Source organism: Doryrhamphus excisus, linkage group LG14 (assembly GCF_037039965.1).
Source record: "Doryrhamphus excisus strain RoL-2023G ecotype Guam linkage group LG14, RoL_Dexc_Guam_v1.1, whole genome shotgun sequence".
NCBI lineage: Eukaryota > Metazoa > Chordata > Actinopteri > Syngnathiformes > Syngnathidae > Doryrhamphus > Doryrhamphus excisus.
Window position 1 is genome coordinate 17,017,465 of NC_136370.1, and position 14,154 is coordinate 17,031,618.

General features: G+C 43.3%; 1 protein-coding gene across 3 annotated transcripts; it reads right to left on the reverse strand.

The window, feature by feature from the left end:
- Positions 1-25: 25 nt before the first annotated feature.
- kif15 (kinesin family member 15) lies at positions 26-14,134 on the reverse strand. 3 transcript variants are annotated; one of them, XM_078795943.1, is made up of 36 exons: positions 14,052-14,134; positions 13,501-13,693; positions 13,253-13,283; positions 12,902-13,088; positions 12,732-12,808; positions 12,620-12,657; positions 12,459-12,556; positions 12,211-12,387; positions 11,882-12,091; positions 11,654-11,779; positions 11,456-11,578; positions 11,237-11,387; positions 9,969-10,060; positions 9,590-9,799; positions 9,344-9,521; positions 8,366-8,498; positions 7,172-7,313; positions 6,452-6,622; positions 6,241-6,369; positions 5,472-5,577; positions 5,226-5,391; positions 5,007-5,157; positions 4,845-4,930; positions 4,694-4,772; positions 4,180-4,266; positions 4,002-4,106; positions 2,970-3,092; positions 2,585-2,731; positions 2,420-2,506; positions 2,183-2,347; positions 1,989-2,092; positions 1,855-1,921; positions 1,734-1,771; positions 658-790; positions 437-568; positions 26-345 (listed from the first exon to the last, which is right to left on the reverse strand). In XM_078795943.1, the coding sequence occupies exons 2-36, from the start codon at positions 13,517-13,519 to the stop codon at positions 268-270; spliced, it is 4,146 nt and encodes a 1,381-aa protein (XP_078652069.1). In that variant the 5' UTR covers positions 13,520-13,693; positions 14,052-14,134; the 3' UTR covers positions 26-267. The 3 variants fall into 3 exon arrangements, with proteins under 3 accessions (XP_078652069.1, XP_078652068.1, XP_078652067.1); XM_078795942.1 differs by having other exon boundaries at positions 8,366-8,501; XM_078795941.1 differs by having other exon boundaries at positions 8,366-8,507.
- Positions 14,135-14,154: the final 20 nt, after the last annotated feature.

Sequence of the window (14,154 nt, forward strand, 5' to 3'; positions counted from 1 at the left end):
CGCTATACAAATAAAATGTATTTTATTTTTTTTCTCCCAAAGCTGGGATAGGCTCCAGCACCCCCATGACCCTCGTGAGGATAAGCGGTAGAAAATGAATGAACACGGATTGATTATGATGTAAAACACCCTTTTCCAATTAATGTGGGAAAAAGACAATTAAAAAAATACAATACGGAAGAAGTAACAAAATGGCAATTAAAAAAAATTGTTTACAAATGAAAGTTAAAAAAAAAAAAACTCCAAAAAAAGAGCATTCACAGGGATTTACAGCATTTTCAAGGGTCCCGTGTTGTCACTGTCCTGTTGTAATAGGCTCATCTCTGATCGAAGCTTTTCATTTTCCTTTAAACGCACACAACAATGCATTTGGTTAGTGTCGTGAGGCAAGAGAGCCCACTCTTGATAAATATTCCAAAACAGAAAAGCTAATCACCTCTTGGAGTCTCGTGTTGTTCTTCTTGAGTTTCACCAAATATTCGATCCTCTGTTTGTGGTTCTTGTGTCCTACCAGCTTTCCGTTCTCCTCTGACAGCTGAACATTCTGCTTGCGGAGAACCTCATTCTCCTGGAAGAGGAGCCACTTTCACTTCTTACATCCATTGTGTACTTAGTACTACAAAGCGTAGAAATACAAGAGTCTATAAGAACTCTGACCTTGAGAAGTTTGTCCTCGTCCTGTACCCGCAGGCTCAGCTCTCGGAGTTCCAGACAGCGATTCCTCAATTCCGTGGTCAACTCCTGAACACAAGTCTGTGACTGGGCCAATACCGATTCCTGTGCCTGCATTCTAAGGAACAAAGCTTGTTAAAATATTAAGTACAAGATATGTATGAACATTCATTCATTTTCTACCGCTTAGCCCCACGAGGGTCGCGGGGGTGCTGGAGCCTATCCCAGCTGTCTTCGAGCGAGAGGCGGGGTACACCCTGAACTGGTGGCCAGCCAATCACAGGGCACATGTAGACAAACAACCATTCACACTCACATTCATACCTATGGACAATTTGGAGTCGCCAATTAACCTAGCATGTTTTTGGAATGTGGGAGGAAACCGGAGTACCCGGAGAAAGCCCACACACAACTCCACACAGAGATGGTCAAGAGTGGAATTGAACTCAGGTCTGCTACCTGTGAAGCCTGCACGCTAACCACTCAAGCACCGTGCAGCCCTTGCCCAAAATTAATATCCATTTATTCATTCATTTTCTACCGCTTATCCTCACAAGAGTTGCGGGGGTGCTGGAACCTATCCCAGCTGTCTTCGGGCGAGAGGCGGGGTACACCCTGGACTGGTGGCCAGCCAATCACAGGGCACATATAGACAAACAACCATTCACACTCACATTCATACCTATGGACAATTTTGGAGTCGCTAATTAACCTAGCATGTTTTTGGAATGTTGGGAGGAAACCGGAGTACCCAGAGAAAACCCACGCATGCACGGGGAGAACATGCAAACTCCACACAGAGGAATTGAAATCGGGTCTCCTAGCTGTGAGGTCTGCGCACTAACCACTCGACCGCCGTGTAGCCCGTATGAACATCATAATACTCATTTTTAAAATGGCGTAGGCCATTTGTCAAGGGTCAAACTGCATGTTGAGTACTATAAATGTATATGCTGTATGTTTGTTGGTCTGAAAGCCTTTCGCTAGCCCCTCTGAAAGTTCCCCGCACTTCCCCCGGGGGTGGCCCGTCCCATTATTTGAATTATTGTCGAGGTGCTTACTTTTTTTGAGTGTCCATAAGCCTTTGCATCACTTTCTCCTGGTCAAGACAAACAGAAGCATGTGAATACAATTTATAAGAGTAAAGCAAAATGCATAAATCAAGATGACGTAATAGCAAACCTTCTCTTCTTTCTCCTCGTGTAGCTCTTTAAGGATGGACTGCTTGATGCCGTCAGTGAGCTCCTCGCTAAAAGATGAACAACAGCGTCAGCATCCCAGCCATCCCATCATTAAAAACGGCAAATTAACTCCACCTGTTTGCATTCCCGCTCTGAGACAGCCGACTCCTTTTGGTATAAAACTGGTCAAGCAAACCCTGAATCTCCATGCGGACCATTTCTTTCTCAGTCAACTGTGTCTGAAGTCAGAGAAAAACAAACTGTCGATGTGCCTCATAACTGAATTCTTGCACGTAGTCAAAAACTGCTGATGATATTAAAAACTATACTTTGAGCCGTTGAATCTCCTCATTCTTGGCAGCTCTCTCGGCATTCAGCTCCGCTAAGAGGATTTCCATGGTCATCATGGAGGACCGTCGATTCTCCAGTTCTCTCTCCTGGCTCTCCAGGACCTGGGTCAGGTCCCTGCTGAAGCTCCCAGGGGTGCTGGGGGTCTAGAATGGCAATGAGAAAGCGGAGCGTGATAAGAAATCGATAAAACAACATAAAAAGTGTAGATTATTTACCTTAAGTATCGATTTAGGCGTTGACTCGACATGGTTGAAACCTCCATTTCTTATGGTTTGTTCCACAGCGTTGTGCTGCTGCAGCACCTGGTTCACACACACACCTCGTATTAAATATGGTCAATAATTAGAATTATTTTTTGATGAAAAAACTAGAAAAATGACCTTTTGCTGTAGAGTCTGTATGAGTATGTCCTTCTGAGCAGTTTGCTCTTGAGCTGCTTGGAGGAGACTGCTCTGCTCATCTAAGACCTTTGTGAGTCTTTCCACTTCCTCGTTGGCATAAATCATCTCCTCCTGCAACACCTCAACCTGACACACACACTCCAAGTTACAATCCAGAAGAGTGTGATTACTCTGTAAATGTCGCTAAGCTGCCAACACTCCTGCCATATCTTATTGTCTGGCAAACCAGGGTGTGTATGAGGTGTCTACGAGGTGTGAAGAGTTCCGGGAAAAAGAACAAAAATGTTCACGCCAAATCAATCTGTGGTGGTCCACCGCAAATGAATAACACCGAGATACTGAGCGTTGTGTTAAACGCACTCACTTCTATTTTGTTAGAAGCAATGCTCCTCTCTAATGTCTCCTTCAGTTCTGTGACTTCTGCTTGCATCTTTGAGTTTTTCTGGCTGACATCCTCTCGTTCCAGGATTGCAGTGTTGTACTTGGCCTGGAGGGGCAAATGACAAGACACAGACATTTAGTGAGTTATTGTTATGACAAATAAAAAAAAAAAAAAGACAATAAAATCTTCTAGGTGAGTAAACAGTAAACAATTTAATAAGAGGAAGACTGTCCGTATGTTAGCATGCCACTTTCTGGTTGACAGAGGATGATGCAGTGGTACGATTCCATTCATTCATTTTCTACCGCTTATCCTCACAAGGGTCGAGGGGGTGCTGGAGCCTATTCCAGCTGTCTTCAGGCGAGAGGCGGGGTACACCCTGGACTGGTGGCCAGCCAATCACAGGGCACATATAGACAAACAACCATTCACACTCACATTCATACCTATGGACAATTTGGAGTCGCTAATTAACCTAGCATGTTTTTGGAATGTGGGAGGAAACCGGAGTACCCGGAGAAAAAACATGCAAACTTCACACAGAGATGGCCGAGGGTGGAATTGAACTCTGGTAATGTATGTCTGAGGCATGCGCGGTAACCACTCGTCCACCGTGCAGCCTCTCTCCTAGCATTCATTTTCTACCGCTTTTCCTCACGAGGGTTATGGGGGATGCTGGAGCCTATCCCAGCTGTCTTCAGACGAGAGGCGGGGTACACCCTGGACTGGTGGCCAGCCAATCACAGGGCACATATAGACAAACAACCATTCACACTCACATTCATACCTATGGACAATTTGGAGTCGCTAATTAACCTAGCATGTTTTTGGAATGTGGGAGGAAACCGGAGTACCCGGAGAAAAAACATGCAAACTCCACACAGACATTGCTGAGGGTGGGGTACGATTCCATGATGAGAATAAATTTGCAACTCTCCATGACTTGTTTAGGATAATCCAAATAATGACATATGAAACAAGACATGACTGGTGAAATAAAAAGGTTTTAAATACTGTGAGGTCTCTGATATCCTCCAAATGATGGCTAATGGTCTGGTCCTTCTGACTCAGCTCACTCCGGAGGTCTCTGGTTTGGTTGATCAGATCAACAACGACATCCTGACAAAGAAAGGAGAGAAAAAAAATATAAAGAGAAACGTGTATAAATGGAGCACAAATCACATGAGCATACTTTGTCCTGGTCAATCTTCTGCTCCAGGCCTTTTATAGTTTCCTTGGCAGTGGATAGATTCTTCTCCAGGTGATCAAATTTGGATACCTTAGAAATGACAATGAGAGGGTCAAAGACGGTGTATACTTCCAAGTCACACAAAACCCGGACAAACAGACTCAGAGACAGCTTCTTTCCCAAAGCCATCACTGTAATGATCAATCATTCAATCAATTCCACACTTTGTTTACTGTATAGGTTATTGTTTTTGTGTATTTTTGTACTGCTTAACTGATTCTGTACTCTTGCTGCTGTGCAAATTTCCCCACTGAGGGACGAATAAAGGCATATCTTATTGTTTTTGATGTACATATATTTACATTTATTCTCAACAGCACCTGCCACTTTTTAGATTGATATTCTTATTTTTACTTTCTACAAAACGCACGGTGGCGTTGCACTCAAATTTCGTTGTATGCAATACAATGACAATAAAGGCGATTCTGGTTCTGGTTCTAATGATGGAGGTTCTTACCTGCTGTTGGATTTGCACGCTCATGTCTGAGACTTGTTTTCTAAGATGTGTGTTCTCCTGAGCAGTTTCACCAAGTTCTCTGAAAGCACACCAAAGGACTCGTGTCAATCAAAGCATCTTTAGTCACGTTTGCCGACAATCAAACGCTCACTTTGATGTACTTTCTCTGTTCTCTCTTAACTGGGAGGTCAAAGTACTAGTGTGCTTTTTCTCCGTTTCCAGGGAGCCGTTTAATTCCTACAAAGAAAAATACCATAACTTGAATTATTTGACAGGTCGCATTTCAGTGAGAGAATTGGATGGTTTAACTGACTGCAATCTGGGCCCGCAGTACACCCATCTCCTGCTGCCCGTCCTCCAGCTGCTGTCTCGCATGATCCGCGTCAAACTTGGCCTCGGCTTGGAGCTGGTCGAAAGAATCCTGCAGAGTCCGATGCTGCTCCAGGAGCTGCTCCCACTCCAATCTGCCACAAAACATTGCTGTTATACGGAACACGGTCTTCCAGCACAGCATCAGTGCAGCCACACTTACTGGACTTTGTCGAGCTGGAGCCGAGTGGTGATCAGACTGCTGGAGAGTTGGCTTGTTTCGCTCTGCTGCTCGCTTTGCTTGTCTCCCAGCTCCTTCTTCACTACGGCCAGCTCTTTGTCAGAAGACTGCAGCACCAGACGTAGGTCACGGATCTCACTTCTCAGAACTGAACGTGGAAGACAATAAATCTCAAATGAGCTTGAAGAGCAACAAAATGACACTATGGAGTAGCAACAGAAACGGCACCTTCTGAAGCTTCCTGTTCAGACTGAAGGTTCCGGTGCAGGCCGTTGATCGTTTCCTGCAGTTTGAGCTGATCTCTGTTCTTGTTGGCGCGCTCAGTTGAAAGTTGCTGCAGCAGGTCAAGAGGAAACCAATTGGTCTAATTTGATACATTCATTCATTTTCTACCGCCTATCCTCACGAGGGTCGCGGGGGTGCTGGAGCCTATCCCAGCTGTCTTAGGGCGAGAAGCAGGGTACACCCTGGACTGGTGGCCAGCCAATCACAGGGCACATATAGACAAACAACCATTCACACTCACATTCATACCTATGGACAATTTGGAGTCGCTAATGAACCTAGCATGTTTTTGGAATGTGGGAGGAAACCGGAGTACCTGAAGAAAGCCCACGCATGCATGGGGAGAACATGCCAAGGCCGGAATCAAACTCGGGTTGCTAAACACTCAACCGCTATGAAGCCAATATCCATTTTAGACGGGGTACACCCTGGACTGGTGGCCAGCCAATCACAGGGCACATATAGACAAACAACCATTCATACTCACATTCATACCTATGGACAATTTGGAGTCGCCAATTAACCTAGCATGTTTTTGGAATGTGGGAGGAAACCGGAGTACCCGGAGAAAACATGCAAACTCCACACAGAGATGGCTGAGGGTGGAATTGAACTCCCGTCTCCTAGCTGTGAGGTCTGCGCGCTAACCACGTCTTAAATTTGATACATTTGCTGGATAAATATCATCACAAAACATGAAGAAACATCTCACTTCATCCTTTTGTCCAAATTCCTGTGACAGTACATGGATCTGCTCTTCTAGCTTTGCAATTTGCTGAATCAGGTTCCTGTTCTTTAGCTCCTCCTCCCCCAGCTGGGCCTGCACGTGACTCATCTGCTCCTGAGAAGAAAACACAAAATAACAGTGAAATATCCTCCATATATTCCAGCATACAGTACTTATTTGAGAGTATCATTCGGACCTGGACTTGACGCAGCTCTTCGGTCAGCGCCATTTCAGTCATGTCTGAAGGAGGGGGCTCGGCCCAAATCTCATCTGCGTTATTATCGTCGGTGCCTGTCAAGTGTTCCGGGCTGGCCAGGGGCACGAGACGGGAGCGCAGGTTGTACGCTTTGGTGGGAGTGGTGAGAATCTAAATGTTTGAAGAAAGGAGAATTGTAAACATCACACAAGGAGAAATGACAGCAGCAGATGACACAAACTTAGACAGAAAGAAGGATGGATACTAGATACGGGATGGAGACCGGAGACTAGATACGGGATGGAGACCGGAGACTAGATACGGGATGGATACCGGAGACTAGATACGGGATGGAGACTAGATACTGGATAGAGACCGGAGACTAGATACTGGATAGAGACCGGAGACTAGATACTGGATGGAGACTAGATACGGGATGGAGACTAGATACTGGATGGAGACTAGATACGGGATGGAGACTGGATACGGGATGGAGACTAGATACGGGATGGAGACTGGAGACGGGATGGAGACTGGAGACTAGATACCGGATGGAGACTGGAGACTAGATACCGGATGGAGACTGGATGGAGACTAGATACCGGATGGAGACTGGATGGAGACTAGATACCGGATGGAGACTGGATGGAGACTAGATACCGGATGGAGACTGGATGGAGACTAGATACCGGATGTGTGGGCAGGTAGACTGTCCATTACCTTCAGAGTTTCCACGTGAATTCTGTTCAATTCTGAGACTTCTTTTTTTTTGTAGGCGTTGGTGGCTTCCAGAATGTTCTCCAAATGCTTGTTGGACTTGTCGAGGTATCTTCTGTCCGACTCCAACTGAGACATCTGCTTCCTGAAAAACACATCAATAGGGTTCCCACTTGTTTCGTGACATTCTTTTTCCCCGCACGCCTCAGTTGCATTTACCGAAATTGTTTCTATGTTTATTACTCAAACATTTGATGCGCAGTCTCTCTGGCTATAATTTTATAAAATGTCCTCCTTGCCCTCACGTGTACCTCTTGAGCTGACCAAACCGTGTTGCCATCGTCAACAGTCCCTGTGTAAATCTCTCCTAGCCAAATCCCTGAATTGTCTTCCATCCGCTCGCTTTCAAATTTAGGCTTCCTGACATTGGCACTCGCCCCTGTAATAAAAAGGACAACACACATTTCAAACTGTCCACGACTGGCTTTTGTTGTTTAATCAACCTATCAAGGCTTTGGAATTTGAAAGTGACCGAATAAAGTCAGCCTGACTGATTGATTGATAGCTGCATGTTATGCAGAAATGCCAGCGGGTGAGTTTTCGCCGCCTCCTTTTCTCATTTCATGGACGCCCATCTTCCCTTTGGTCTCTGTGCGCATCTCGCTCTGTTGACAACTACGCTCATTGGAAATTAATCAGCGTTAAAAAAACAAGTGTTCATCCATATTGAAATTATATGACCTTCATATCAACTCGTTAAGTAATGGTTTCATTTCATTTGAACATGAATCAGATTACAATTGAATGCATCACATAATCAGTTCACAGTTCCACATGTCCAAAAGGAGTAGGAAGAAGCACAGCTTATTAAATCCTACCCCGCCATCTGGTACTTTTACAATCAGTAACTGTTACATTTGTTCACTTCCTGCTTTCCTAATATAGTTGACCTTTTTTTTGTCACATACCAAAGTACGAGGTGATATGACCATCCAATGATATAATGGGTACCATAGTAACCGTCAATATAGTGATATATATATATAGCACATCATGACTGGTTCAAGACTCTTCATCCTTGTATTAAGTATTGCCATAATTTCCTGTCAATCAAGTAGACATAACCTGCTGTTCAAACAACTGGGTTTCATTTCCCCATGTTACATTTTTTAAATAATAATAAAACTCCAGCCTTACTTGGTGATCTCCTTGTACTCCTCAAAGGCCTGAAGAGCCGCTGTGAGATCCGACTGTTTCTGCAGCAGCTGAGCTTTCAGCTTCTCCGTTGCGGATGCAGTTAGAGCATCGGTAGCCACGGAGGTCAAAGCACCTGCTGGAGCTACGAAGCGACACCAGATTAGCGACAAATTAGGATTATTTATGTATCGTCAGATCATGCAGCCCTGAGTTTTCTATGCTTCTTTTTTTCCTGTGGACAGCTGGAACCTAGCCCATATTACTGCGGGCATTGGGGACTGGTAGATTGTAAGGGTTGTACAGACTTTTTCCACCAAGGGTCACATACAGTGGGGGCACGTCCTGCTTTGTAAATATGACACGTTTAATGTTATGCAAGTTTGCTGTATAGTGCTTGTAGGTCAATATACTGTATTACAAGCTACATAAGTCTTGCTACAGCAAGTGAGTGTAATACAGGGGTCTCAAACACACGGCCCACAGTAGTTTGAGGCCCCCGCCTTGATATGAAAGTTTAATGTTAGTGCGGCCCGCGCAAGTTTGATATGGATGCTGTATGGTATCATGTACCCAGAAAAAATTATTACGTTTGATTAATGTTCATGTTAAAAGGTTAAATAACTGTTAATAGTTATCCTCCCTATCCGTGTGGAAGTGGTAAGTTTTTGGCTATTTAAGTTTAAAGGAAATAATTTGAAGGCTACCGTTTAGGTCGCTAGCTCTCTAGTTTGCGAGTTAGCATGTGTCTCAAGACCCTGCAGTTGCGCAATATGTTGTAAAAAAAAGAAGGAAAAAAAAAAAATAGTAGTATAAATGTGACCAGACCCTAGCTCCAGTGGCCTCCAAGTAAATTGAGTTTGAGACCCCTGGTGTAATATCTAACCATATATCTTATGAATAACAAACCATTTTCAGCTATTTTTGGTCTACAAGCTGTGGACAACCCTGCGGTAAAACTATAATGAGTACACGGCTTACTTCCTGCAATGCTTTCCGTTTCGATGGCCCTCTGGAATTCTTCTTCCAGCTCGGCAGCAACTTGTGCTCCAGCCTCTTCAGAGTTCCCCTCCGACACAAGGGAGCGAAGTTGACGATTCTCCTGTCTGAGGCTGTAGTTCTCTGCTGCATAGCGAGTCATCTTCGGGTGATGGTCAACCTGAAAAAAATAAATAAATATTGTAATTCAAAAATAATAGAGTATAAATGTGAATGAAATAAATTCACCTGGTCTCGTAAAATCTTATTCTCTTGCTTCAGCTGGTCAATGTGAGCCTGCGACTCCTCGTCCGTAAGGGAGGCAGATCCTGCTTTTAGTTTCTTCTCAAGACGATTGATATGATCCTCACGGAACTTAACAATCAGACGACTGGAGTGGATGAACTTGTCTTTCTGGGTCCAGGCCTCCTCCAGCTGAGACAGCTTCTTAAGCAGCACCTGGATGCACAGTTGGACGGTATAGCACCTCTGAAAATGGAATGGCTTTTTCCTCGCTACTTGTACCATCCCTCCACAAAGTTTCCAAGAAATGTTTAGATACGGAATATAATAATAGTGGCAAACTACAAGAGATTAAGAAAAAGAAGAAAAGAGAAGATGCCCATACCTTCTTTTCCTCCTCACGCTTCCTCCACAAACGAACAGCGGCAATAAACTTGGTTTTATACAAGACATCACGTTCCATGTCTATGCTTGGCTCTGGACGGGGAAAAAAAAAATGATACAGTTCATGAAAGAATAAATCACTGTAGCGTGATTCCCAATTTATGGACCTGCAAACTTGCGGAATTAGAAAACACATCTCATTCACACTGAGTGGGTAATCGTTCATAAATATATGAATAATTTCCATTAACTTCTTCCAAAAGGATCAGATAACAACCAAAACAACCATGGGAAAAAATATAAATCCAACTAATCTGTTCCAGACACACAAAAATATTTCATTTCATTTTCTACTGCTTTTTCCTCACAAGAGTCGCGGGGTTGCTGGAGCCTATCCCAGCTGTCTTCGGGTGAGAGGCGGGGTACACCCTAGACTGGTGGCCAGCCAATCACAGGCCACATATAGACAAACAACCATTCACACTCACATTCATACCTATGGACAATTTGGAGTCGCTAATTAACCTAGCATGTTTTTGGAATGTGGGAGGAAACCGGAGTACCCGGAGAAAACCCACGCATGCACGGGGAGAACATGCAAACTCCACACAGAGATGGCCGAGGGTGGAATTGAACCCTGGTCTCCTAGCTGTGAGGTCTGCGCGCTAACCACTCGTCCGCCGTGCCGCCCCCCCAAAATATGAAAAACAAAAAAAATTTAGCGAGTGATTATAGTTTCGCAGGCAGAAAAGAATGCAAAATAATTATAAATGGAAAATGGACTGCTGTCACTCTCACCCTTCTTTGGCCCCGTGGCGGATTATCCAGCAGGTACAATTGTTAGGTACAATATTGGATGAAAACAGACTTTTCAAAAAAAAAAAAAAAACAAGTTTTGCCAAAGATTTCAGGCGAAAACCTAAATCATATCAAAACCAAGACTTGACTGTATAGCATATACTGTATGTATAACGATGCAAATGGCAATTGACGAGAGAAGGTTCTGGAGCTGAATCTTATGTGATAATTACAAGTTGCTTTTATTGCAAATGTTGACCTGAAATTGGAGAACGTCGATGTGAAACTAGCAGGATAATTTGGAGGAGTAACAGTAAGCCATGTGTCAAAAATAGACTATTCCTTCATCAATTACTCGCATATTTTTGTAATTCTCTCATACGTACGCCCAACTAAAACCAGTCATATACTGAGCAGGAAAAAAATATATGATCGAGTTATGAAATGCAGTTAATTGTAAAGAAGTATTACTGGACATCAGGAGCCCCGGTCCTCCTGGTGCGACGTCGCTCCCATAATGCACTGGCTGAGATGAGCGAGCCTGTGCCAGCTGCTCCTTTAGCTTCTTCACCTCGGCTTGTAGCTGCCTCACATTTCCCTGAGTGTCTTCATTGACGATGGCCTGTAAGAAACAGGAAAACAGAACATTTACGGTTTGCTGTGTTGCAACAAGAGGTAATGTTCAATTACCTTGTTCTTGATCAGCTTTGCTCTCTGGGCAAACTGCAGAGTCGATAACGTTTCCCCAAAACATTTTGATCCGGGGTGAACGTTGGCTATGACGTAAGTCTTTGCATTTCCACCAAGAGAATCCTAAAAATGTTTAGATAGCGGTTAACATTGTGTAATATTTTACGGTAATATGCACTGAAATGTGTAGCCGCTGACCCGTAACAGGAAGGTGAGTTTAGAGTCTCTATAGCAAATGTGGCGGTTCTTCCCATTAGATACGTCAACTAAAGCCATAATCACTTGACCGAGGCACATCAGGGAGCGATTGATACTGCTGGCCTCCTGAAAATAGAACCAATGCACACAGTAGCATCAAAAAAAAACAAACAAAAAAAACACAAAACAGGACCTCATTGAGCCAGTGATGAATCAGGAATCTTTAACCTTGAGTCTGGAGCCTTCAGTGTGCGTGTCTTTCTGCCTCTCTGAGCCTGCCAGGTCCACCAGGTTGAGCTGAGACGTCCTGATGTTCACCACTTCATTCATGGACTCCTTGGACTCCAGAATCATGGTGAAGACAGCGTGAGACCTGGAAGACTCGCGGTTCATGGAAGTGGAGGCCACTCGGCGATTACGCCAACCACGAGACAACACCTGAAAGAAATGTCGATGGATTAATTTTGTTAACATCTGATTAAATAATATCTGATTAATAATAATAATAATGATGGATTATTCCGCATTACAACATAGATTACACTGTTATTTCCAACCTGGTAGGCTTCAGCAGCAGAGTTGACAAACTTCTCCACAGCCCCCTCCACGAACACCCCCTTCTTGATGTTCTCTCTGACAAACAAGCTAGCGGAGGCTGTGTCCAGGAGGTCAAAAACTTGCTCATTGTAAATCTCAATGAACGAACATTTACAGAGAAAACTTTTGGACTGAGACTGAAAAAAAAACAACATTATTGTTAAAACAACATCTTTCTATGACTTTCATAATGATTAACTACACTCACCCGTTCCGTTTCTCTGTTAATGAGAAAAAACAGGTACTCAAAACTGCGGGGAATAACACCCCGCAGTTCATCTGTAAAGTTGTCCAACTCTGAAGGTCCTAACCGTGGAAGAAAAAAAAATTAAATTTCTTTATGAAACAAATTTTAAATCAAATTCTCACCTAGCATGGTGTACGTTTTCCCTGAGCCTGTTTGGCCACTGCAAAAGAAACACAATAACTAACTTTGCCAATATAGTTTTATGGTGTATTATTGATTACACAGTTTACTTACTAGGCAAAAATGGTACCGTTGTATCCATTCATGCAAGACTCTACAATACTCTTGGCCACACTGGAAAATACAGAGTCCTGTCGGAGAATAGCACACGATGTTCACACAACAACGCCAAAGTTAGTCCATTTTATGGACGATAAAATAAGAAAAGTTCCACCAAACCAGACCTGCGACGTGTCCATGTCTGCAACATGATCATAGGTGAAGGTTCGCGGTTCGGGTTTTGAGAGGAGACGTATAGTACTCGGTGAGGTGACCTTGAGGCATAGACTCTGATCTCCATCAGTGGTTAGTCCGGTGCCCTGGGTCAGAGGTCGAACTCGAACAAAAACTTTGATGGAATCACTGTCGCCGCTGTAAGACCGAGATGAAACCAAAGAATTAAAACTAGACACAATGTAAAAACAAATGAGGTATGATTATGTGAATGGAATTAAGATTGCTGCTGATTTAATTGCATTGGGAAATGTGGCTATTCATGTTTAGGGGTAAGGTGTATGTGTCCTGAGTTTACTAACCTGCCAGCGAACTGGTTAGAATCGCTACCTCCTAGAAAAGAAACAAAAACAATAATAATGGCTACCATTATAGTATTATTATTATAATCGTTATAATATTATTATATTTGGCAGTTTACTGGAAACAGACGTGATATCTCGTGTCATCGTAAAGGCAAGGCCTTTTAACTGAGTCAAGTCGTCTTCTCCGCGAACTGCACATTGTAAAGCTTACATATTAGACATGTATACTTATGTATGTATATTACCTTTTCCACTGCAATTCATTGTCGACGAGAATGTAGTCGCTGTTACATGGAAACGTCAAACTGTTTCATCGTTTGTCCGTCGAACTTTGTTTACAATCGGATTTGGCGGGCAACCTGAATATACTGCCTGCTTTTCTTCTTCGTTGGTGATTGGCGGCAGCTGGAACCCATGCTGTTGCATTACTGCCACCCTCTGGAATTAAAAGGAACAGGCTTTCTTCTTTTTATTTTTATCGCTACGTACTGTACTGGAGTGGTTAAAGAATCAATTCTTAATTTTATGTTGTCGCTGTGACATTTTGTAATTATAAAGTATGGATAATTTGACAAACTAAGCGCATATATTCACGTGGTAGATACCTAGAGTAATCTTGTTTGTGTCGTCTAACAAGCTTGTTTAAAAAAAAGCTTAACGTATAGCTCATTGACGTCTTAACATTTCAAACATGTTTGCATAAAACATTGCTAAATTTGTTAACATTTTGCATAATACACAACATATAAACTAATCACATTTAACAGTGGCCGTAAGATACGATAAACAACAAAACCTTTCAGATAGTTGTCACATTCAATTTCGCTTTTCCTGAATCATCTTGACTTTGTGAATGTCTTTGATGGAGCTCCTCAATGCGCAGTCGCCAGTGTGTCACT

What these genes read in the sequence shown, in the direction of transcription:
- kif15 (XM_078795941.1), bottom strand. An exon ending in TCTAACCAGTTCGCTGGCAG is followed by an intron (nt 13,089 to 13,252) that starts GTTAGTAAACTC and finishes TCGGTCTTACAG; the next exon opens with CGGCGACAGTGATTCCATCA. An exon ending in TACTGCGGGCCCAGATTGCA is followed by an intron (nt 4,931 to 5,006) that starts GTCAGTTAAACC and finishes TTTTCTTTGTAG; the next exon opens with GAATTAAACGGCTCCCTGGA.